Here is a 25469-nt window from a genome sequence, read left to right on the forward strand (position 1 = left end):
GCGCGGTGAGCGGGCAGCAGGCGAGCTGGAGACCCAAACAGTGAGGGGCTGATCGGCGTTTCGCGGAGGCTCCGGGCGGCCTTTGGCGGCGGTAATGTCCCCCTGGGCCTGCTTGTAGAGGCTGTGCTGTAACCTACACCCTCAGAGAGCATTAGCACTGCCTGACTGGCACCCATGGAAATGGCTCACATTCGAGACTTCAGTATACAGGTAGGAGCAGGGGCAGCTGCTGGCATCTTATTGGATGTGGCTTGGCCCTGGGTTTTTTCCCCTCTATTTCTCTCCTCCCCACCCTCTTACTTCAAAAAAAAAATACAGATGCCTTCCCTCCCTCCCCTTCCCTTCCCTTTCAGTCATGTCAATGGTCGCTTCCATGTGTTCACATTCCTGGTGGCAGGTGCTCAGGGTTGGACCAGCCCTGTCGTCACCCTCGAAGGATTCTCTGATCGACGTGTGAGTTGGTATTGCCCACTTGATCAAGTGTGTGGCTTCAAGGAACCTTCCTAAAATTGAAGTCAATGGGAGTCAGTAGGGAGGGGGAGGGGGAGGGGGGGGGGGGGGAGAAAAAAAAACATCTCCACAGGTTAGGAGTCATAGCTAGCACAAAGGAAGGTGGTTCTGGTTGCTGGAGGTCAATCACCTCAGTCCCACGACAATGTTGCAGGCGTTCCTCAGGGTAGTGCCCCGGGCCCAACCATCTTCAGCTTCTTCATAAGGCCAGCAGTGGGGATGTTTGATGATGGCAAAGGTGTTCAGTGCCATTCGCCACTCCTCAGATACTGCAACTGCCTGTGTCCATGGGCAGCAAGACCTGGACGACATTCAGGCTCGGACTGATAAGTGGCATTTGTGCTGCCCAAGTGCCATGCAAGGACCATCTCCAATATGAGAGTCTAAACACTTTCTCCAGATATTTAATAGTGATGCCATTTTTCAATCCCGCACCATCAACATCTGGGGGTTACCATTGACCAGAAATTGAATTGGACCAACCATACAAACACTGTGGCTACAAGAGCAGGGCAGAGGCTGGGATTTCTGTGGCGAGTAACTCACCTCCTCACTCCCCAAAGCCTGTCCGCGATCTACAAGGCACAATTCAGGAGTGTGATGGAATACTTTCCACTTGCCTGAATAAGTGCAACTCCAACAACACTCAAGAAACTCAATACCATCCAGGACAAAGCAGCCTGCTAGATTGGCACCCATCCGCCACGTTAAACATTCACTCCCTCTACCATTCCCGCATAATGTGTACTATTTACAAGATGCAGTGCAGCACCTTGCTTCATTGACAGCACCTTCCAAACCTGCGACCTCTATCATTTGGAAGGACAAAGGTGGGAACACCTCCACTTGCAAGTTTCCCTCCAAGCCACACACAATCCTGTTTTGAAACTACATTGTCATTCCTTCACTTGCTGGGTCAAAATTCTGGATCTCCCTCCCTAACAGCCCTGTGAGTGTAACTACACCACATGGACTGCAGCAGTTCAAGACAGCTCACCACCATCTTCTCGAAGGCAGTGATTGCTTGTCTTGCCAGCTGTGCCCACTCCCCATGAATTAATAAAAATGAAAGCACCTTTCTCATACCCACACAAAAAGATGAATCCATCCTCTTGTTGTAAAATGGAGTTTTACAATAAGATATCGGTGTTGGTTGGAAACCTTTCTTTTTATTTGAAATAGCCTGACTGATATGTTTGCACTAATCCTGTGGCAAAAACTGAGGTGTTTTTAATTAGCACTGCATAAAGCTAATTTGATAAAAGGTAATAAATTCATTCCAGTGCCTTAGAACCAAGGGAGCTGTGGACATTTTCTTTTGGACAAATCCAAATGTATCAGCAGTTTGTAACAAAATGTTCTTGTGCGGGAGTCTGACTATTGGATCATCTTGCTGTGATTGTGGTAGAGGCTTCTCCTACAATGTATGTGCTGACCATGGTCAGTTCTGCTTTTCTGCTGTTTTCTACATTTTTTCATCATTAGGTCAGGAGCCAAGGCTTATGGTTCAAGACAACTTAATGCAGGCTGTCAGGGAATTTCAGGTGCTACTTCTCCATGATTTTGTTAACCAGCTTGTAAGATGCAATAGTAAATAAAGAAAAATCTGAAATAAAAGCAAAAAATGCTGGAAACACTCAGCAGATCTGGCAGCATCTGTGGAGAGAGAAACAGAGTTAAAATTTCAGATCTGTAACCTATCATCAGAAAAGCCCAGGGCCAGCAGCATCAACATTGAAACCATGATGTTGAAAACCCAGCAATGGTGAACTGGATATTTAATCAGACTAGTTTGTTACATATGCCTGAAGCAGCTTTTACAGGCATTTGAAAGAAGGTAAGCACAGCAGAAATGCTTCAAAGATATTCTGGATGGCACCATTAAGAACGGCAGCGTTCATATCTTCCTTTTCAATCACTTGTATGTGACCTGGTAGAGGGGCTTGAAGAGACAACATGACCAACTGGACAACAGGGGAAAAAATGAAAGTACATGTGAACTGGCAGAACCGTTCTGCAATCAATCAACTGATCAAGGTGGACTCGTATGCCTATCACGCTTTGGACTTGTCATCTCAGAGCCATGCATGCTGCCAATGCCGCATCTAATTTAGCTGAATGTTCCAGCCTATGATGGCGATGAGATAGATGTTGGCACTATAGTGCAATGGACCAAGGTTAAAGAGAGAAATCAAGAAATAGTGATTGCGTGATGTAACTTTTTGTGTTTAAAATACTGCAACTTGGAGGATGTAGTTCAGACTGACCCTTGTTGAAACAGTCAGATACAATCACTGGTATCAGTGCCTAATTGTTATGGATGGAAAGAAAGAGAGGGTATTAAAGGCAGCCACTAGTAGATGAGAAAGCCTGGAATCTATCATTGTTGCATACCTAAATAAACATCTGGATTTCTTTTTCAGGGTAAGATGCATCAAAGGGCATTGCTTTTGAATGTTTCCCTTTGCTTGTTATATGTTTCCTTTTTGAGCAGTGTTGTACATTAGAAATCACTGCAGATGTAGTCCCAGCAATACTGTTTTAGCCACGTGTAATAATGTCACTGTATTAGAAAATGCATTATCTATCATATAGGTAAATGTACTTGTATATATATATTTCCTTAGCAAACATCTGCCATCATCCAATGCTAAACTTTGCAGTTCCACTCTTTTGCCAGAGCTTGGAATCCTGGTATGAATTTATCAGACACACAGCATCTTAATGCAACTTATGAGTTTCCGCCCAGCCAGTATTTTGATTTTGGCAGAATGATTGCCTGGAATTTTGACTTGCACAAGACATGGGAGACCCACTCCTTGGCCTTTGTTATGACGTACACTGTTGGAGCTGCTCTCTATTGGCTAGGCTTTCTATTGCTGGCTTGGAGCAGTTAACCTGGCCGTGGTGTCAGCTCCTCTTTCCATACAATGTTGTTGGTGTTTCCATGGTGCTGAAGTCTGGCACTTTCATCCGCCTTTCATACCATTTTAGGTGATGACCAACAAGCAGTAACCGAGGAATTAAAGCACGCAACAATCAAAAACGTACGTGCACAATCTGCCATTACGCCTTAGCCTTTTTTGGAGTTTGTTGGTAAAGTGCTAACATTCACTTGCTTATGAACCATGCAAATATGAATGTTGAAATCATGCATCCAGCAACTGTTTCTAACTCATTTTCGAATCAAAAATGCAATTAGCTACATCTGGATTGCCAATAGTGGCTAACATATTGGATAATGCTGGTTTGGAATGCAAACAAAAACTGGATCAGAGCAGCAGTAGATGTACTTCTCTTTATTCTCTTATGGTCTTATTGTTAACTCATCTAACAGCACCCTCCATTTTAAATCAGTGTTTGAGCTTTTAATTGTAGAATTGCTCCCCTTTAACCAAGCCACTCATCTGAGTGAAAAATTTGTTCATAATCTCATGTAAGTTCTTCATTTTCCTTATAACAGAACTTTTTAATTTGTTCATGGAATGTTGGCGTCGCTGGCTAAACTAGCATTTATTGCCCATCCCAAAGGGCATTTTAAGAGTCAACCACATTCTGTGGAGTCACATGTAGGCTAGACCCAGGTAAGGACTGTGGATTTCCCCCCCCTAAAGGGCATTAGTGAACCAGATGGGCTCTTACGACAATTGACAATGGTTATTATTAGACTTTTAATTCCAGATTTTTGAGTTTAATTTAAACTCTGCCTTGGTAGGATTCAAACCCAGGTCCCCAGAGCATTACCCTGGGTCTCTAGATCACTAGTCCAGTGACAATACCACTATGCCACGACATCCTAAACAATATGTGAGAATAAGTTGTTGGTCAATAGTACCTTAATTTTTCTGTTTTGTATTTACTTCATGGATGCTGGTGATTTCAGTCCTCAATCATCTGATAATCTAATTGCAAATGATGATGAAACAACTGTCATATCATGTCATAATGCCAGGCACCAATGTTGAAAAGGGGGATAGGAATCTTCCAGTTACCGACTCGCTGATTTATTTCTCAATTTAACCTGTAAGATGGTTGCAATGCCATTATTAGTTGTAACCTGTGAATCCTGTTCATCAGTGACAAGTAGAGCAGTCAGTATCAGCACAATACCACAAAATATGTAGTTAGAACCTCAAATGAAATCAAACTCAAATATGTAAAGATTTTGACATGAGTGTTTTGCACTATACATATTACCTTGCTAAATTTTAGTGCCAGGCTTTTTTAAAAAAAAAATCCAGTCATTATCTTCTGGCTCCCTGACCTCTAATTGATCTCAAGAACTGCTCAAGAGCAGTTAGCCTCCAATTAACCTCAAGAAGGCACGGCATTTAGAACTTGTCTTAAAGAGAAGTATATATGTGTGCCTTAGCAGATAAAAAACCTGTACCTTACTATGATATTCATGTCCATATAAAAAGCATATTCTTTGAGTTACTGTAAGCAGCATCAGGTGATATCTCCCAGTATAGATTATAACTAATAACAGATGCCGGGGAGGGATTTCCAGGCTGTAATCTAAAGTGATAAGCAGGCTACTGCTGTAAAGTGCCTGAACTTATCTCTCCTGGCTACAAAATAATCCTGAAATGCCTTTCTGCATGTGATGTTCACCCCTCTGTTGAGTAAAATGGCAAAGAATAGTGAATACTAATCAGTCTACCCCTGGCATTGCAGACAGGGAGTCAAAACCGAGTGTAGTTTTCAAGTGAAGTGGGGTTAGAGGATGGAGGATAATTGAGCCAGTGACAGATGTATGTCTGTTCTCATTTTAAAGTCAAAGTTCTGTCCCTTATTTGTGCATAATAACCTTGATTTTTATATAATACTTAGTTACATAGCAACACTGAGGGCAATTTGAGAAACAGGGAAATAGCATTGGTTAGAGTATAGAGGCTTCTCTGCAGTACAGGGTGAGGAACTGCGGATGCAAAACCAAGAGGCTCCAAACGCCACCACTGGCAGGGGAATATCATTACAGCATGAGAAGTTCACTTCAGCAACTTTCGTTATCATTATGGATACAGGAATTCATAGAGTAAAAGCTGACACAAAGATCTGAAAATAAGCAGTAAGTTCTTGAAAACAGGAAGTGTGTGTAGGTGTAAGATTTCCCATTTGTTATAAACAATTCCAAGTTATGGTAGACAGAAAATGCCAGAAATACCCTGATTAGGCAGCCACTGTAGATAGAGAAACGGTTTCTTTCTCTACTTATGCTGCCCTACCTGAATATTTCCAACTCTTTCTGTTTATATTTCATATTTCCAGCATTAACATCATTGTGCCATCATAAAATGGAGCTCCGTTCCTCACTTTCTATCCTCTACAAGGAGAGTAGGAAGGGATAGCTGAAGATGATGTTCCTGGATTGATTTGGCCCATCTGCTCTTTGCCTGGCATATGTTGTCTGCAATCTGACAAGGGCAACACGGCTAATACTTTTCCCACGATGCTCAGCAGGGAAATGGCTCAATAGTTGTTGCAATCGCTGCAATCACCTTGTACAGGGTCACAATCTTTGGATGACGCATATCCTGGGGCAGTGTCCTCCCTCCAGCAGAGACAAATAAGTTTGTGCAGATACTGCAGGGGTGCTGATTTTCCGTGCTTGATGAGTTCAGACGATATAGCATCATCACTTGCAACTTTGCCTATGGTAAGCGTCTAAGCACCTCCACTGTGGGTCCGCTATCTATCTCTGCCATAACAAACAGGCATTCTGTAGTGTCTAGAACTTCCTTGGTAACTACATTCTCCCGAGAATACCACTCAAGGTAGTGTTCCACCCATCTCTCCAACTGTTTATGGCAGTCACAGTATCTTTACAGTGCCGAAGGAGGCCATTTGACCCATCAAGCCTGCACTGATGAGTCCTTGATGACCTCCCCTGTCTTTGTTTTCAATGGAGACGTTTTCTTTGCTGATGGACGTGTTGCCTTTTTTATCCCTTCATACATGCACCTAGCATTCCATGTGTTGAAGGACATCTGGCTGTTCTGGCAAAGTTGTAATCAATAGTTAGTGCCGCACCACCGAGCAGCCTGTTGGATTTTGAGTGACTCATAGTGCATTCTGAATATTCTCGCTCGGATCTCTCTTGTAAATGACGAGATCGGATCACTTGGCTTCAATGACAGGTCCCATCACAGTGATTTTAGCCTTGAACCAGTCAGCAATCTTTCACTCTTATTTCCCATGTTGTTGACAGTGCAGTATTGTAGATGGTGTCTTGAAGTAGGTTCCATTCCACCTCTGTACTCTGTGTAGGAATGCCAGAGAGCGCCTGTTCAATTGAGTCGAGAAACTGTTGGGTTTTGTCTGGTTAGGCAGTATGCCTCACGATGATACAAGGACGGCAATTGAATAAATAAACTTCATCCTAACCCTGATGCACCCCAGTGAGTGATCTATATCACAGTCAGCACTGTGGTGGCTGCATGTGTTCAGAATGCTGTTGTGAACCCGAAATTTCTTAAATAGTGATAGGCATTAGAAGATCCATAAATGTCAATATGTGGAGATGGACAAAAGTAGAAAAAATAAGAACAAGGTGAGAGGGGACTGGCTCAATGGAACAGGAGCAGACTGAATCATATGCTGAAAGAGTCAATCACTGGCCGGGCAGCTAAATTCATGTGGCAAACCTGTTTTAATACTTTCCTATAATGGTGTTCTAAGTAGGGTATATTTTTCTAATGGAGTCTGATATGATTCAACAAGTTAATGGGGAAGTTACGTGAACTTTTCTGGTTTAGTAGCACCAAATTGCCACAGTCTCCCAGTGTCAGGGTCTCCTGCAATGGGCACTCAAACTTGTTAGATTCGATTAAAGGCAAGGAATATCCTTGGCTTTAAACCCAGCTTCACCAGCATTTGTTAAACCCAATGTAAAAATAACTTGCCTTTATTGGAGCTGCCAGAATAGTCTCTAACTTCAGTGTAAGCAACTGAACAGATTGATCGAGTTATGAAATATGATTGAATGTTATAGAAAATTTTAATAGGATTTAAAGTCTGACTGAGAGATATCCAGGTAAAATTTAAAACTCTTGCCACGTGGTACGGTGCATTATTCTGCGCAAGTAAGACTGTAAGTAAAGTTTGAGATGCATGACACTGTCCATTAGGTTGGGTAATTGCCTTCCAATACTATACTAGTTTTAGGGTGCTTAGAATAACAGAAGTTACTGATTGTTTGCTGTGGTTCAACAGTATATTTGCTTTGTTGTCAATTCCTGTCAGACTGCTGTAATTCTTCCTTTTGCAAGCCTCTGCATCACTATACAGCAAAAACTGTTGACTAGGGGCTGGTTTCAAATCTGTAATAGATTGATGGGCTCAGAGTATAGAAGTGAACCTTGAGCAGCTTACAATAGATGCATCCATGAGGACCCTGTAATTTTATTACAGCTCAGAATTATCCCTGGCCAATATATGTACCAGTCCATACAGGATAGAGGCAATATTACATATCATTCCATTTGTTCCAGGCACCATTCCCTAGAAGAATCAGTGATCCCTGCTACATGCTCAGTGATTGCTGTTCCTCATTGTATATTGCTCCCACCCCACTGTGGGTTGAAAGAGTGTCTGAGAATAAGAGAGACAGAGAATATTTTGCTGTTTTATAACCTTCATGCTACCAGTGATCTCATTGAGTGAGCTGAACTGATTCCAGATCTGGGAAGAGGCATGTGGTAAACCATAGAATGTTGCAGCTCAGAGACAGCTATTCGGTCCATCGTGCCTATGCTGGTTCTTTGGTAGAGCTATGCAATTAATCTCAATCCCCTGCTCTTTCCCCATAGCCCCACAGTTTCTCCTTACTCTATCAAACTATTCATGATTTTGAACACCTCTATCAAATCTTCTTAATCTTCTCTACTCTGTGGAGAACAACCCCAGCTTCTCCACATAACTTAGTCCCTTATCCCTGGTACCATTTTAAAAAAATCACTTCTGCATCCTCTCTTAAAGCCTCAACATCCATTCTAAAGTGTTGCACCCAGCAATAAACAAAACATTCCCACTGAGGCCTAACCAGTGGTTTATAAAGATTTAGCCTAACTTCCTTGCTTTTGTATTCAATGCCCCAGTTAATAAGGCCGGGGAGTCCATGTGCCTTAGTTTTAACAGCTGCCTTAATTTGTCCTGCGATCTTCAAAGATTTGAGACCCCCCCAGGTCTTGCTGTTCCTACACCTCCATTGAAATTATACCATTTAGTTCATATTGCTGCTCTTCATTCTTCCTTCTAAAATGTATCACTTCAGTTTCATCTGACCATTCCTCCAGTCTGTCTGTCCTCCTGAAGACTGTTACTGTTTGCCTGCTTATTTACTACATTTCCAGTTTTTTACCATCTGCAATCTTTAAAACTTTGAAATTATGTCCTGAGGAGATTTGATAGAGATAATCAAAAACATGACCGGTCTGGACAGAGCAGACAGGGAAAAACTGTTCCAATTGGTGTAAGGATTGAGAATGAGAGGGCACCAATTTAAGGTAATTGGAAAAAGAAGCAATAGCAACATGAAGAAAAACATTTTCACGCAGCGAGTGGTTAGGATCTGGAATGCATTGCTTGAGAGTGTGTTGAAGGCAGGTTCAATCGAGACATTCAGGAGGGAATTGGATTGTTTATCTGGAAAGGAAGAATGTGCAGGGCTATAGAGTGAACGCAAGGGAGTGGCACTAGGTGAATTGCTCCTTCAGAGAGTCAGCACAGACACAATGGGCCAAATGGCCTCCTTATGCGCTGAATTCTTTGATTCTGTCTACTGAAGTCCAGGCCATTTACATATGTTTATACATTAATTTTACATCAATATATATCAAAAAGAGCAGTGATCCTAATACTGATACCTGGAGCACACAAGAGTATACTGCCATCCTGATGGGGAAGCCTCATTCCTTGACTTTGACCAATAGGGTAAGTACGAGGTGCTTGCGACCTGTGTAGATGAGAACAAGGGCTGCAGGGTGGATGAGCAAACTGACCATAGCACCTTGGTGTAGGATGCCATTAAAGTGGGGATGTCAAGAGGAATGTAGTAGTGATAGGGGACGGTCTAGTCGGTTCACAACCACGATCAGGATCTCCAAAGGTTGTGTTGCCTGCCTGGTGTCACAGGTGTGACATCTTGTGGCTGGAGACAAACTTGGAGGGAGAGGATACAGTTGTCATAGTGGTGCAGGAACCAACAACATAGAACTTGGAATGATCTACTGAGAGAGTTTGAGTTGTTCAAAACACAGAACCTCTAAAGTAATTATCTGGATTCTTACCTAAACCACCTGCCAATTGGCATAAGGTTAAGCAGATTAGAAAATTAAACGGATGTGGGAAGTGATGTGGGAAGAAGGGGTTTTGATTCATAGGGCACTGGCATCAGTATTTGGGAAAGAAGGAGCTGTTCCACTGAAACCAGTCTGGGTTCAGTGTCCTGGTGAACGATATAACTAAGTCTATAGTTAGAGCTTTAAACTGAAAGAGTCAGGGGAGGATTCTAGTGAAGGAGATTTAGAAATTTATGGAGAAAAGTCGGGACAAGAGAACAGTCTAACGGTTTGGATAAAAACAAGTGGAGTGGGTTAGGAAGTAGAGAGGTCAACAGTAATAGGGCATCAGTGAATAAGATTCATGCAAATAATCAGAAAAAAATTAAATTAAAGACTCCTTGCAAATGTTTTGTGTATTTACATGAAAAGATAGATGAACTAATGGCACAAATAGGGAAAGATGATTTCAGTCTAATTGCTGTTACAGAGACATGGCTACAAGGTGACCAAGGTTGACAAATAAATATTGTGGAAACACAGAATTTCAACAGACAGAATGGAAAAGGGGAGGGAAAGCCTGGGTAGTAAGTGATGACATAAGAGCGTTGGTGAGAAAGGACCTTGGGGGGAGATTAGGAATAACAAAGGTCAGAAAATGCAAGTGGGACTAATTTAGAGGCAGCTGAACGGTAGTTATACTGCTGGGCCGAACATTAAGCAAAGGACAGCATGTCTCTTTTTTCAGCAATACTCAAATAATTGGAGCTTGGAGCAAAGGCAATATAATAATTCTAGGGGACTTTAATCTTATATAGACTGAACCAATCAAATTGGCAAAAGTGGTCTGGAAGATGAATTAGTAGAATGCTTTCAGGACAGTTTCTTTGAACAATACATTGTGAATCCAACTACGGGGGATAAAGCTATTTTAGATCAATTACTGTGTAATGAGGCAATGAGTTTATTAGTAATCCTAAAGTTAATCATAAATACAATTGAATTTTTTATTAAGTTTGAAAGCGAAACACTCAGGTCCCAAGCAAGAATCTTAAACATAAAACAAAGCCAATTAAGTGGGTATGAGGGGGGGAGCTGGCTAAGGTTGTTTGGGCAAATGGACTAAAAGTAATCATGTTCAATAAAGATGCGTTCCATTTAAACAAAAAAACTTAGCAAGAAAGATCTGTCTGTGGCTTACTGGGGAAGTTAAGGATAGTATTAGGTTAAATGAGACTTATAATGTTGCAAAGAACAGTAATAAGCTGAGGATTGGCAGTGTTTTAGAAACCAGCAAAGGGAAACCAAAAACTTGATTTTTAAAAGGGAAAAAAGAATAAGAGTAAACTAGCCAGGAATATTTTTTAAAAACAGTTTGTTAGAGCTTTTACAAGCATATACAAAGGGCAGTAGCAAAAGTAAACATTAATCCCTTAGAGGCAGAGACAGGAGAAATTAACATGAGGAATGAGGAAATGGCAGAGACTTGAACAAATATTTTTGTCTTTGTTCACATCTGACATTCCAAACACAAAGGGTTAAGCAAGGGGCTCATTAGAACGAGGGACTTATGGTAATTATTTTCAGCAGAGGAAAAGTATTGGAGAAACTTAAGGGACTAAAAAATAGCAAATCCCCAGGGCCTGGTTGCCTACATCCTAGAATTCTAAGAGAGGCATGTATTGGTTTTGATTTGCCAAAATTCCCAGGATTCTAGAACCGTCCCCGCTGATTGGAAGTTAGCAAATGTAACACCAAGATTCAAGAAAGGAGGGAGAGTTAAAACTGAGAACTACAGGCCAGTTAGCCTGACATCAGTTATCAGGGAATGCTGGAATGTATTATTAAGTCTAATCAATGCAATTAGAAAATCATTTAATGATCAGACAGAGAACCATGCTTTTACAAAAGGGAAATCATGTTTGACAAAATTATTCATTTTTGAGGATGTAGGGTAGATAAAGGGGAATGAGTAGATGTACTATACTTGGATTTTCAAAAGACATTCAATAAGGTGCTGTACAAGATAAGGGCTCATGGAGTTGAGGGTAATATGTTAGCCTGGAAAGAGGATTGCTAGAGGAAGCAAAGAGAAGGGATAAACGGGTCATTTTCAAGTTGGCAGGCTGTTATGAATGTTGCAAGGATCAGTGCTGGGGCCTCATCTATTTACAATCTATATTAATGATTTAAACAAAGAGACCGAGAGTAATGTATCTAAGTTTGCTGACGATAAAAAGTTAGGTGGGCATGTAAGCTGCGAGGAGGACACAAAGAGATATAAACAGATTAAGTGAGTGGGCAACAGGGTTGTAGCTGGATTATAAAGTGGCAAAGTGTGAGATCATTCACTTTGATCATAATAGAAAAGCAGAATATTTTAAAGAAGGCTTTTTAAGAAAGCTCCCCCTTGAAAATCATGTTCTGAGGGTCTTGAACAAGCAACACAGAAATTTAGCATTCAGGTACAGGAGAGCAAGCAATTAGAAAGGCAAATACCATGTTGTTCTTTATTGCAAGGGGATTGGAGTACAAGAATAAGGAAGCCTTACTACAATTGTACAGAGACCACACCTGGAATACTGTGCTAAAAGCAAAAAACTGCGGATGCTGGAAATCCATAACAAAAATAAAAATACCTGGAAAAACTCAGCAGATCTGACAGCATCTGCGGAGAGGAACACAGTTAACGTTTTGAGTCCATATGACTCTTCAACAGAACTAAGGAAAAATAGAAAAGAGGTGAAATATAAGCTGGTTTAAGGGGGGTGGGACAGGTAGAGCTGGATAGAGGGCCAGTGATAGGTGGAGATTGCCAAAGATGTCATAGACAAAAGGACAAAGAGGTGTTGAAGCTGGTGATATTATCTAAGGAATGTGCTAATAGGTGACATTAAGGGTAGAAAGCAGGACGAGCAAGATACAGATAGCCCTAGTGGGGGTGGGGTGGGGGGAAGGGATCGAAATAGGCTAAAAGGTAGAGATAAAACAATGGATGGAAATACATTTAAAATAATGGAAATAGGTGGGAAAAGAAAAATCTATATAAATTATTGGAAAAAAGGGGGGATTGGAAAGGGGGTGGGGATGGAGGAGAGAGTTCATGATCTAAAATTGTTGAACTCAGTATTCAGTCCGGAAGGCTGTAAAGTGCCAAGTTGGAAGATGAGGTGCTGTTCCTCCAGTTTGCGTTGAGCTTCACTGGAACAATGCAGCAGGCCAAGGACGGACATGTGGGCATGAGAGCAGGGTGGAGTGTTGAAATGGCAAGCGACAGGGAGGTCTGGGTCATGCTTGCGGAATACTGTGCGCTGTTTTCATCTCCATATTTAGGAAAAGGTATATTTACACTGCAGGCAGTGTACAGCGAAGGTTCATTAGATTGATTTCTGGGAGGAGAGGGTTGTCCTGTGATGAGAGGCTAGTTAATTGGGCCTATACTCTCTGGAATTAAGAAGAATAGGAGGTGATTTCATTGAAACATACAAGATTCTGAAGGGGCTTGACCGGGAAGACACTGAGGTTCTCCCTCGTTGAGGAATCTAGAACATGGGATCGCAGTCTCAGGATAAGAAGCTGATCATTTAGGACTAAAATGAGGAGAAATTTTTTCATTCAAAGGGTTGTGAATCTTTGGAATTCTCTACCCCAGAGAGTTGTGGATGCTCCATTGTTGAATATATTTGAGGCTGACATAGACAAGATTTTTGGGGTCTCAGGGAATCAAGGAATATGGCGAGTTGGCGGGAAAGTGCAGTGGAAGCTGAAGATCAGTCATAATCGTAAAGAATACGGATATATGATGTACTCTTGCCACCACTTCTTATGGTCTTTTTTTCCATATGAAAAACAACTGTTCGCCATTACTAGATGTATCCTAACTGGACCAGGTGGCTATTCTACTTTGAGGACTACCAACCTTTTAATTACTACCTCTTTTTTTCTTATTTTATACTATCCCAACATTGTTGCTGCCTCCTCCTTTACTGGTACATTGGCAGGGTTTTCTTCGCCAGTGAAGATATTTAGTGTATTTAGTACCTTAACCATGCTCTCTGCCTTCACAAGAAATCTTTATTTTTGGTCCCTAGTCAGCCCCACACTTCTTTTGACTACTTTTCAACTATTTGTCTATATAAAAGACTGATTTTCAAACCATGAAGGATTAGAGATCCAGAGATAAGCACTAATGATACTTCTTTCAAGCTGGCATGTGTTTCTCTGTTTTCCACTTGCTAAAACCGAAGAGTAGCTGTTCCTGGACTGGCTAACTCGTGTAAACTCTTCAGCTGTTTTAAATCTCCCTTGTGCTGGGAGATTTGGAAGATTTGTTGTGATTTTTTTTTTCCCCCCCTCTATTTAGGGATTGGGTTTCATTTGTCACTGGCCTTGTGTCTACTGAAGATAAAAACCCAGAGCTGTTTTTTTTTGTGAAATACCCTCTCTCAATTTTAACACATTCTACAGGGTCGTGTCCTGTTCTGTGGTCCAGTTTTGCAGGCACTGGCTGTCCATTGGCATCTGACCCAAATGACTATTCTTCATATACGATCCAAGATAGGAGTAGGTTATTGAATTATGAGAGACATCTGACCCCAGTCCAACCACACCTGCACCCAGTTTACACACTACAGCTTTCCACTGTAGTAGAATTGGCTGTACGATCCCTGGCTGATGGTTTTTTTTTCCTCTATTTCCCAAGCCAGGGAAATGCTGATGCTTTTTATAGCTTCTTAGCTGGGAAATCAGCTAATTCAGCACAGACCAGGGTTCGAACTGAGATTCCCTGTTCTCTGTGATGGCTCATTTCTACACTCAGCCTTGCATGTGCCCACTGACCTATTTGTGACAAAAACAAAAGTACCTGGAAAAACTCAGCAGGTCTGACAGCATCTGCGGAGAGGGATACAGTTGATGTTTCGAGCCCATATGACCCTTCATTAGAACTAAGACATATAGAAATGAGATGAAATATAAGCTGGTAGAAGGGGGTGGGACAGGAGAGCTCAATAGAGGGCCAGTGATAGGTGGAGGCCAAGAAGAGACTGCCAAAGATGTCATAGACAAAAGGACAAAGGGGTGTTGACAGTGGTGATATTATCTAAAGGATGTGCTAATGGGGACATTAAGGGAAGCAATCTAGTGGCAGATGGCCCTAGTGCGGCTGGGGTGGGGGGAAGGGATCGAAATGGGCTAAAAGATGGAGCTGAAACAATAAATTGAAATAAATTTAAAAATAGGAGGGAAAAGAAAAAATTTCTAGTTGTAAAAACATTATAAATTATTGCAAAAAGGGGGATCGGAAAGGGGGGGAATGGAGGAGAGAGTTCATGATCTGAAATTGTTGAACTCAATATTAAGTCCGGAAGGCTGTAAAGTACCTAGTCTGAAGATGAGGTGCTGTTCCTCCAGATGGCGTTGAGTTTCACTGGAACATTGCAGCAAGCCAAGGATGGACGTGTGGGCATGAGAGCAGGGTGGTGTGTTGAAATGGCAAGCGACAGGGAGGTCTGGGTCATGCTTGCGGACAGACCGAAGGTGTTCCGCAAAGCGGTCACCCAGTCTGCGTTTGGTCTCCAATGTAGAGGAGACCGCATTGGGAGCAGCGAATGCAGTAGACTAAATTGAGGGAAGTGCAAGTGAAGCGCTGCTTCACTTGAAAGGAGTGTTTGGTGAGGAGGGGGGAAGTAAAGGGGCAGGTGTTGCACCTTCTGTGGTTGCTTGGGAGGGTGCCGTGGAAGGGGGTTGAGGTGTTGGGGGTGATGGAGGAGTGGACCAGGGTGTCCCGGAGGGAACGATCCCTGTGGAAAGCCACCGGGGTGGGGGGTGAAGGGAAGATGTGTTTGGTGGCGGCATCATGCTGGAGTTGACGGAAATGTCGGAGGATGATCCTTTGAACGCGGAGGGTGGTGGGGTGATAAGTGAGGACAAGGGTGACCCTATCATGGTTCTGGGAGGGAGAGGCAGGTGTGAGGGCAGATGCGCGGGAGATGGGCCGGACACGGTTGAGGGCCCTGTCAACTACCATGGGTGGAAAACCTCTGTTAAGGAAGACATGTCAGAGGAACTGTTTTAGAAAGGGGCATCATCAGAACAGATGCGACGGAGGCGAAGGAACTGAGAGAATGGGATGGAGTCCTTACAGGAAGCAGGGTGTGAGGAGCTGTAGTTGAGGTAGCTGTGGGAGTCGGTAGGCTTATAATGAATATTGGTGGACAGTCTATCACCAGAAATTGAGACTGAGAGGTCAAGGAAGGGAAGTGTCAGAGATGGATCATGTGAAAATGATGGAGGAGTGGAAATTGGAAGCAAAATTAATAAATTTTTCTAGATCCAGACAAGAGCATGAAGCAGCACTGAAGTAATCATTGATGTACCGGAGAAAGAGTTGTGGGAGGGGGCCTGAGTAGGACTGGAACAAGAAATGGCTCGCCTCACTTCCTCCAAATAAAAGGTGTGGCTATGGGTACCCGCATGGGCCCCAGTTATGCCTGTCTCTTTATGGGGTATGTGGAACATTCGCTGTTCCTCTGAAGTGTCTTCCTTCTTCCTTAACAGAGGTTTTCCACCCACGGTGGTTGACAGGGCCCTCAACCGTGTCCGGCCCATCTCCCGCGCATCTGCCCTCACACCTTCCTCTCCCTCCAGAACCATGATAGGGTTCCCCTTGGCCTCACTTATCACCCCACCATCCTCAACGTTCAAAGGATCATCCTGCGACATTTCCGCCAACTCCAGCATGATGCCACCACCAAACACATCTTCCCTTCACCTCCCCTGGCGGCTTTCCGCAGGGATCGTTCCCTCCGGGACACCCTGGTCTACTCCTCCATCACCCCCAACACCTCAACCCTCTCCCACGGCACCTTCCCAAGCAACTGCAGAAGGTGCAACACCTGCCCCTTTACTTCCCCCCTCCTCACCATCCAAAAACCCAAACACTCCTTTCAAGTGAAGCAGCGCTTCACTTGCACTTCCCTCAATTTAGTCTACTGCATTCGCTGCTCCCAATGCGGTCTCCTCTACTTTGGAGAGACCAAACGCAGACTGGGTGACCGCTTTGCGGAACACCTTCGGTCTGTCTGCAAGCATGACCCAGACCTCCCTGTCGCTTGCCATTTCAATACACAATCCTGTTCTCATGCCCACATGTCCGTCCTTGGCCTGCTGCAATGTTCCAGTGAAGCTCAATGCAAACTGTAGGAACAGCACCTCATCTTCCGACTAGGTACTTAACAGCCTTCCGGACTTAACATTGAGTTCAACAATTTCAGATCATGACCTCTCTCCTCCATCCCCACCCCCTTTCCGATCCCCCTTTTTGCAATAATTTATAATTTTTTTACAACTAGAAATTTTTTCTTTTCCCTCCTATTTTTAAATTTATTTTGATCTATTGTTTCATCTACACCTTTTAGCCCATTTCGATCCCTTCCCCCCCACCCCACCCGCACTAGGGCCATCTGTCACTAGATTGCTTCCCTTAATGTTTCCATTAGCACATTCTTTAGATAATATCACCACTGTCAACACCCCTTTGTCCTTTTGTCTATGACATCTTTGGCAGTCTCTTCTTGGCCTCCACCTATCACTGGCCCACTATAGAGCTCTCCTGTCCCGCCCCCTTTTTACCAGCTTATATTTCATCTCATTTCTATATGTCTTAGTTCTGATGGAGGGTCATACGGAATCGAAACATCAACTGTATCCCTCTCCGCAGATGCTGTCAGACCTGCTGAGTTTTTCCAGGTATTTTTGTTTTTGTTCTAGATTTCCAGCATCTGCAGTATTTTGCTTTTACCTATCTGTGAAGTTCAGAACAGCATTGTTTTTGTTCAGTGTTGAGCATTTTTAAATAAATTACCATTTCGTGTATTTGGACACTGGTGGATGATAGTTCTGAATAGAGACTTGTGGCTGGGTGCTCAGTTTATGCCTTCTCCAGAGCTTCTCCACGATCTGTTTGGGAGTGTATGGGTGGAGCACAATAACACACAAACTTGACAACATGCAGCACAATTAATCTTGAGAAATTTCTGCACATGGACTATTACACCCTAAAATTTGCTGGTTACAGGACACCTTTTCTCTTCCTGAGCTAAGGAATGTGGTAATGTAGTGGTTATGTTACTGCACATTTTAGCCCAGTTACCTCAAAGATATATTGTTCTTCAATATTTACTGTTGATAGTAACAGCAAATTGGGGTGATGTGTATGAAAAGTAGAAAGAAAGCCTCTTACCTATCCAGTGTCATACTTGACCTTTCATTCCAAGAATCCTTATTTTACCTGCTAAAAATATAATAACATTTTCAAAACCTTCTGAAGAGCCTTGTTCAGATCAACTACAATCCCCTTGTCTACCAGGTCACTGTTGTCTTCAAGAAACCCAGCAAGTTAGTCAAACAATAATGGCTTTTTCCTCATTGACTTTTAACAAGTGGGCTTTTCAACCCTTTACCTCACCTGCTGGATCTATCAAAATTGTTTCAAAAACTTTCCTTCCAGCTGACTGGTTTACAGTGTGTCTTGCTGTTTTTTTTCCAAATCCTCCTGATTTTAGTGAACTTGCAAAAGTATCCATTAAAGCATCACTAATTTCAGTCCCCATCTTTTTTGAGAAGTGCACATTGTGTTGACCAGGTCCTCTGTCTCTTAAGATCATCAAGTGAGTGGTCAGAATTTGGAATGCATGCCCAGTCGGGCGGTGGGAATAGATTCATTAAAGCTTTGTAAAGGGTCTTGAATAATACTTGAAGAAAAGATTGCAGGGATGTAGGGAAAGAGTAGGGGAGTGGGACTAAATGTTTTGTTCTTCAAAAGAGCTGGTGCACCTGCGCTGGGCTTTTATGCTGTATTATTCTATGATTCTAATTGGTTGCTATCCCAAGACCCAAGTTTCTTGCTATAATAAATAAATAAAAACAGAAAATGCTGGAAATGCTCAGCTGGTATGGCAGCATCTTGGAGAGGGAAACAGGGTTAACGTTTCAGGACTGTGACCTTTCATCAGAAGTCAAAGAAAGTTTTGATCACTTTAAGTCTCGAGCATTGCGAAATAGACATAAGTGTGCACACTCACCTTGTAGGAACGTGCCGATTATCTAAACCCGGAGATCTTGGGTGTGTGTTGGCAAGACTAGAGATCTAGGGTCCCCCAGGTATGTACTGAGATACTTCTGGGGTTTAAATAGTTAAGAATTGTGTGGCTTACCAACACAGAGCACTAGTCAGCGTCCGTCCCACTGCTAGTTTTTTTATTCATTCAAGGATGTGGGCTTCGCTGGCTGGGCCAGCATTTATTGCCCATCCCTAACTGCCCTTGAAGGTGGTGGTGAGCTGCCTTCTTGAACCGCTGCAGTCCATGTGGTGTAGGTACACCCACAGTGATGTTAGGAAGGGGGTTCCAGGTTTTAGACCCGGCGACAGTGAAGGAACGGCAATATATTTCCAAGTTGGGGCGGTGAGTGACTTGGAGGGGGAACTTCCAGTTGGTGGTGTTCCCATCTATCTGCTGCCTTTGTCCTTCTAGGTGGTAGTGGTCGTGGGTTTGGAAGGTGCTGTCTGAGAAGCCTTGGTGAATTCCTGCATTGCATCTTGTAGATGGCACACACTGCTGCTACTGTGCAGCAGTGGTGGAAGGAGTGAATGTTTGTGGATGTGGTGCCAATCAATCAGGCTGTTTTGTCCTGGACAGTGTCAAGCTTCTTGAGTCCAGCTAGGACCGTCTGACCTCTTATGGCACTGCTTGCAGGGCTGTATGGGGCAGTGGGAAGAATTTCAGATCCCAATAACTGATTACATTGAACCTCACCACCTGCACCCCACCCCCCCCAAATACCTCCTGGGTGACAGATCAGTGGTGAGTCAGTGCACTCCCTCCCTGTAATAATTGCTCCTTTTCATTACAAATCCTAATGGCTTTATCCTAGATCCTGCACACGGGCCAAAATGTTTCCTGACAACCTTTGAAGGCGAACTATTTGTGCATGTTTCTTATACACAACAAAGCTTAACTTGATTTATGGGTTCAAACCCTGTCAAGGAGTTGAGTACAAAATCCAGCCTGCAAGAGCACTAAATTGTAGGAGGTATGAATCTTTGAGTAACAAATTATATTAAGGCCCCATATGCCTATTCTGGTGATTTATATGCATGTAAAGATCCCATAAATGCTTTGAACCAAGCATGCCCAGTATCCTGGCCAAAATTCCTCTATTAAGCATTCTCACAAACTGTTTAACTGGTAATTCAACTTGCTGTTAAATATATTATGTCATTCCATGTGATGAACTTATAGGTTTTAGAGACAGAATGAGGCATATTCAAGCATGCCCTTAGAGGGCCACCATAATTTTGAACTTGTTCCTTGTCTGCCAGCATACTCATTGGAAGACAGCTAATGATTGTGCCTGTGGGTGAACGGTAGTTAGTGCAGGACAGGATTTGTGCAGCAGAGCTTTGGACAATTGTGTATTTATGGAGGATGGGAGGTCAGCAAGAAGAGCATTTGGGTAGTCAAGTCCAGAGGTGACAAGAGTGTGTATAAGGGGTTCAACCTACTGGAATCAGTACCCAAACAGGAATATTCATCAAGGGCACCAGATGAATCCTTAAACTTCAATTGCTGGCCAACAACTTGTCTGGCATTTCCCACCCAGTTTATGCCTCTGAGTTTGGCTCAGCAAGCTGTTTTACATCTACCAATTTGAAATTTATTATTATTTTTGCAACCAACCTCCCATCCTTATTAGCACAAGCTACAGAGTGAATTAAGTTACATTTTCTTACCAATTATAAAAAAAGTAATCTCAGACAACATAGCCATAAACTAACAATTGTTTAGTATCATTAGAACCATAGTTAGCAGAACTTAAACAGTGTGTGTGCAAATAATTAATTGATAAAGTTACTTCACAAAATAAGTAACAGAGGTTATAACTGTTAACGGATTATAAATTTACAGTAGAGATCAGTATCTGAGATTGACATAAATTGGCGATCTTAATTTAGGATTAGACCTTGATAGCTGATAACAAAGTCAGATGGTCAGTCTGTTGCACTGGTTAACATTTATATGTTTGTAATTAGCATTGTTTCCAGAATTTTCACAATGTCATCCTTATGAACTAACATGGAAGCAGTGACTGGCTCACCTTCCTTTGGAAAGGCATCAGGGTGATTAACCTTCTATGTGTAGGGATGCTACTGAATCCTATGCTCCTGTGTAAATTCAGCTACCATGTTGGTAGCTGTATCTGATGGGCTGTCTTAAATTTCACTTCTCTTGATTGCAGAACCTTGTTTTTCTAAGTGACACATAGACTTCTGTGACATTCCCTCTCTTTTGGAGATGCACATTCTGAAATTACAGGAACATCTTTCCCTATATACTGGACCAGCTACTGTACTCTATGCCTTCTACTATAAGAAATACTAAAAAAAAACTAAAATTAAATTTAAGAACTAAGCACTGAAGATTGAAAACTTAAAACTGGTCTTGAGAATCAAACACAGCACCTTTTGTGTGCACAGGGATTCAAGAATTGTGCCTTTGGACTGGGATAATTACAAATATCACTCCATTATATAAGGGAGACTGAAACTAGTGTTATGATCCCAGCTGATGTTATTAATGGACGAGTCAGATTCCAGAATGGAACCTGGCCTTAAAGATCTTTTTCAAACAGTGGAGGATACTTACTGAAACAGATTCACAGGAGTCTGCTGTTAACTTTTTAACAAAAAGGTAAAACATTTATTAAAGAAGAAACACTAACTATATTACACTATACAACACAAAGGTTGGAAAGATTTCAAAACAGACACTAAGGAAAAAATGATTCAAACTCACACTATCCCTTTTATCCCAGCAATACCCTTACAGACCCAACACTCCAGTGAAAAGATACCACTATTTCCACACCAAGGATAGAGCTGGTTCAGTTGCAGAGAGGCTTCTTTTCCAGTAGGCTTCTGAACATTCACTAGAAGTCTTTGCACAATTGGTAGCTCCCTTGTGATAGCCAGAAAGCTCACTCTAAATTCACGAGTATTCTAACTTTAAAGCAATACACATGAGTTCCTTAACAGTCTGGCATCATTTCCAGCTAGAGAGAATCTTAGACCTTTTCTGTCTTCACTCTGGTAAACACATACCAACTGAAACTAAAAACTGCTTTTCTTGCCTCTCCCTGTGTCTGAGTCTCTCTGATCCCCAGTTGCTAGGTAACAATTTTTTCCTACTTTTTTTTTGTTTTAACTTCCCTAAACTACTAGCCCCTTGATAACCACCTCTTCACTTTAAGAGTCATAAAACCTCATTAAAAATGCATGTATACAAACAGGCCTCCAGATTTGCTGGATCCATCTCAAAAAGAAATTCTTAAATTGAAACCAAACCCAGGTTTTACCTTTCTTAACACACACATTTTTAAAAAATAAACTTAAAGCTATATCTTGTTCCTAACACCCACAAATGCAAATATAACTTACTGAAAACTATCTCTAGTTCCTAACACTAGTTGACTCCATACCTGTGCTTAATTGACATCAATTGTAGTAGGGAAGTTACTGGAATCTATCATTAGGGACAGAGTGGCAAAGCGCAGTCAAATGTATCAATTAATTAAAGAGCATGGACATGGACTTGTAAAGGGTAGGTCACACCTGGCAAATCTAATTGAATCTTTTGATGAGGTCGCCAACATGGTGGGCAGGGAATGTCTCTGGATGTTGTCTGTACGGACTTCTAGAGGCATTTGATAAAGTTCTGTAATTTTTCTCATTCTATTGATTCCTGGAATTAGAGGGCTGTCCTTTGAGGAAAAATTGAGTAGAATGGGCCAATATTCTTTGGAGTTTAGAAGAGTGATACATGATCTCATTGAAACATATAAGATTCTGAGAGGGCTTGCCAGGCTAAAAACTGACCATTTCCCCTACATAGAGAGTTTAGAATTCATGATCTCAATAAGGAGTCGGCCATTTAGGACTGAGGAAGAGAAATTTCCTCTCTCGGTGGGTTGTGAATCTTGGATTTCTCAATCCCAGAGGGCTGTGGATGCTCAGTTGATTGGTATATTCAAGGCTAAGATTGATAAATTTTTGAGCACTAAAGGGAATCAAGGGATGGGAGGGAAAGCAGAATTGATGTGCAAGTTCAGTCATCATCTTGTGGAATGGCAAAGTAGGCTTGATGGCCTACTTCTCCTATTTCTTATGTTCTATACAAAATTATTAGCAAAAATGAGAGTGCATGGAATTGGAAATAACTTGTGATGTTGGTTAATAATTGGTTGGGAGGTGGGAGTTCTTTCTTTGAATTGGCTGGATATGAAAGATGATTGACCCAGGGATCTATACTGGGGTCTCAACATTTCAACACATGTATTTACTGGATATCTGGAATTCCCACCCCCAAAAGATGGTGGATGCTGGGTCAATTGAAATTTTCATGACTGAGATGATAGATTTTTTTTAGATAAAGGTATCAAAGGATATGGAACAAAGGAGAGTAAATGGAGGTGAGGTACAGATTACCATTATCTTCTTGAATGACAGAACAGGCTTGGGGGGGGTGGGGGGCTGAATGGCCTTCTCCATTCCTAATTTTCACCATGCCTGGAAGAAAGTTTTATTACGTAGATAAAGGAGGCCTTGTCTTACGCTTCTCGTTTAGCAGAGTATCACTCCAGATTTTTCTTTTGGCTGTCTTCTATATTGCTATAATTTGTGTGGAACTCAGAACAAGAAGTTTTAGAATTGCTGGATGCTTTTTGAAGGTCAAGGAAATAACATAAGAAGTAGGAGCAGGAGTAGGCCATTCGGCCACTCGAGTCTGTTCCATCGCTCAGCAAGATCATGGTTGATCTGATTGTGACCTTAACTCCACTTTCCAGCCTGTCTCCCATAACCCTTGACTCCTTGTCAATCAAAATCTGTCGAACTCAGCCTTGAATATATTCAATTACCCAGCCTCCATTGCTCTCTAGGGAAGAGAATTCCAAACACTAATGACCCTCTGAGAGGAGAAATTCCTTCTCATCTCTGTCTTAATGGGAGACTGCTTATTTTGAAACTGTGTTCCTTAGTTCTAGATTCCCCTGCTTGAGAAAACATCCTCTCAGTATCTACCCTGACAAGCCCCCCTCAAAATCTTATGTTTCAATAAGATCACCTCTCATTCTTCTAAACTCCATTGAGTATAAGCCAAACCTGCTCAACCTTTCTCCATAAGACAAACCCCTCATCCCAGGAATCAGCCTAGTGAACCTTCTCTGAACTGCTTCCAATGCAAGTCCCTCCTTAAGTAATCCTAATTTTGATTTCTTACAGAATGCCCGCATGGATCCTGAAGAGCTCTTTACAAAGCAGGAGCGGATTGGGAAAGGCTCATTTGGTGAAGTGTACAAAGGAATAGAGAACAGAAGTAAAGAAGTTGTGGCAATTAAAATCATTGACCTAGAGGAGGCAGAAGATGAGATCGAAGACATCCAGCAGGAGATTACAGTGCTTAGCCAGTGTGATAGCCCGTATGTCACAAAGTACTACGGCTCTTACTTAAAGGTAAGAAAGGAGCTTGGAGTAATGGTTAAATAAGATAGCATCACTACTCACACCTACATATCTATATTCACTGAATGCTCAACTCAGAGCTTTATTGCCACTGTTGTGTTTTTTTTAGCTTCGAAGCTATTTAAATCCTCCAATGCACAACTTCCTAACTGACTGACAGACACAATGCAAAGAATTCAGACAGTAGGTGTATTACCCCAGGGAGGATGGGAAGAGATAAGCTTGCTAGGTTCTGGGAAGTTAGACCAGGCAGAGCCTAGCAAGAATAGGAGGTGGGTATGGAAAATAGGGAAAAAACTCTAACTGGGGGGGGGCTAGTCAATGATACTAAAATGCTAGGGTTTTAAAAATATATATTTTAAATGTTTCTACAGTGAGCCTACAAAAATTGAGAGAACTTTCATAGTGCTCTTCATTTCTGTCCTCCGGGAATAAATCTGTGTAAATCATTTTTGGCTTGATGTACGACCTGAGAAGGACCAAACAGCCACCCAGCCATAGAGATTTCATTTTTTTAAATTAATAGTGCTGGAGAGTTGCCATTGCAACACATCGGTTCAGAGTGCATGTTCTTGGAATTTCTCTTTTGCTGAGCAGGTAGTTTAAAGTTGGTGGTGATTCTTCTATCCAGCAAAGAGTACTGTTTATCTGTGCAAGTCTTCCATTCAGTCCCTGACTCAAACTTCAAACTTTCAAAAATATATTAAAACAAATTAAAGGAATCTTTTCTTCTATATTCCCCTTGATCTTGGCCTCTCTCCAAGGGCGGCATCTAGGGATTTATAAGCACCTGTTTGTTTTTGTTTTGTCTAGTTGTTGCTTTGCCAGTTGCCCCTTTCAAACTAGTTTTAACATGTATGCAACTTTTGCATCCAGTTATAATGCTGGAAATGTGCCGGTCCTGCTCCAATACAGAGCTGCTAGTTCTGTCACTTGAAAAACTTGATAGACCTGAACCTGGATTTTAACTGCAAAGTTGGGTGGGAACAGAATCAGACAAGGACAGCTTGATGCCACGCTCCTGCCCACAAATCATTTTGAGAAAGCTACTGCCAAGGGACGAGGCAGTAATGCACCCACAGGTGGCTGGTAGCCAATTA

The 25469-nt window shown here is 42.1% G+C and overlaps 1 protein-coding gene across 2 annotated transcripts in view; it reads left to right on the forward strand.

Annotated features, from left to right (window-relative positions):
- Window positions 1-25469, forward strand: part of stk25b (serine/threonine kinase 25b) — a 66651-nt gene continuing 41182 nt past the window's right edge. Inside the window, exons 1-2 of one of the 2 annotated variants that reach the window (XM_078563464.1) lie at window positions 1-210; window positions 24130-24360. In XM_078563464.1, coding sequence (XP_078419590.1) covers window positions 175-210; window positions 24130-24360 — 267 coding nt within the window. In that variant the 5' untranslated portion in view covers window positions 1-174. Of the gene's footprint in view, window positions 211-369; window positions 454-24129; window positions 24361-25469 lie in introns of those variants that run through there. The other variant, XM_078563465.1, reaches the window with a different exon arrangement.

Source organism: Cetorhinus maximus, chromosome 19, assembly GCF_964194155.1.
Source record: "Cetorhinus maximus chromosome 19, sCetMax3.hap1.1, whole genome shotgun sequence".
NCBI classification, from domain to species: domain Eukaryota; kingdom Metazoa; phylum Chordata; class Chondrichthyes; order Lamniformes; family Cetorhinidae; genus Cetorhinus; species Cetorhinus maximus.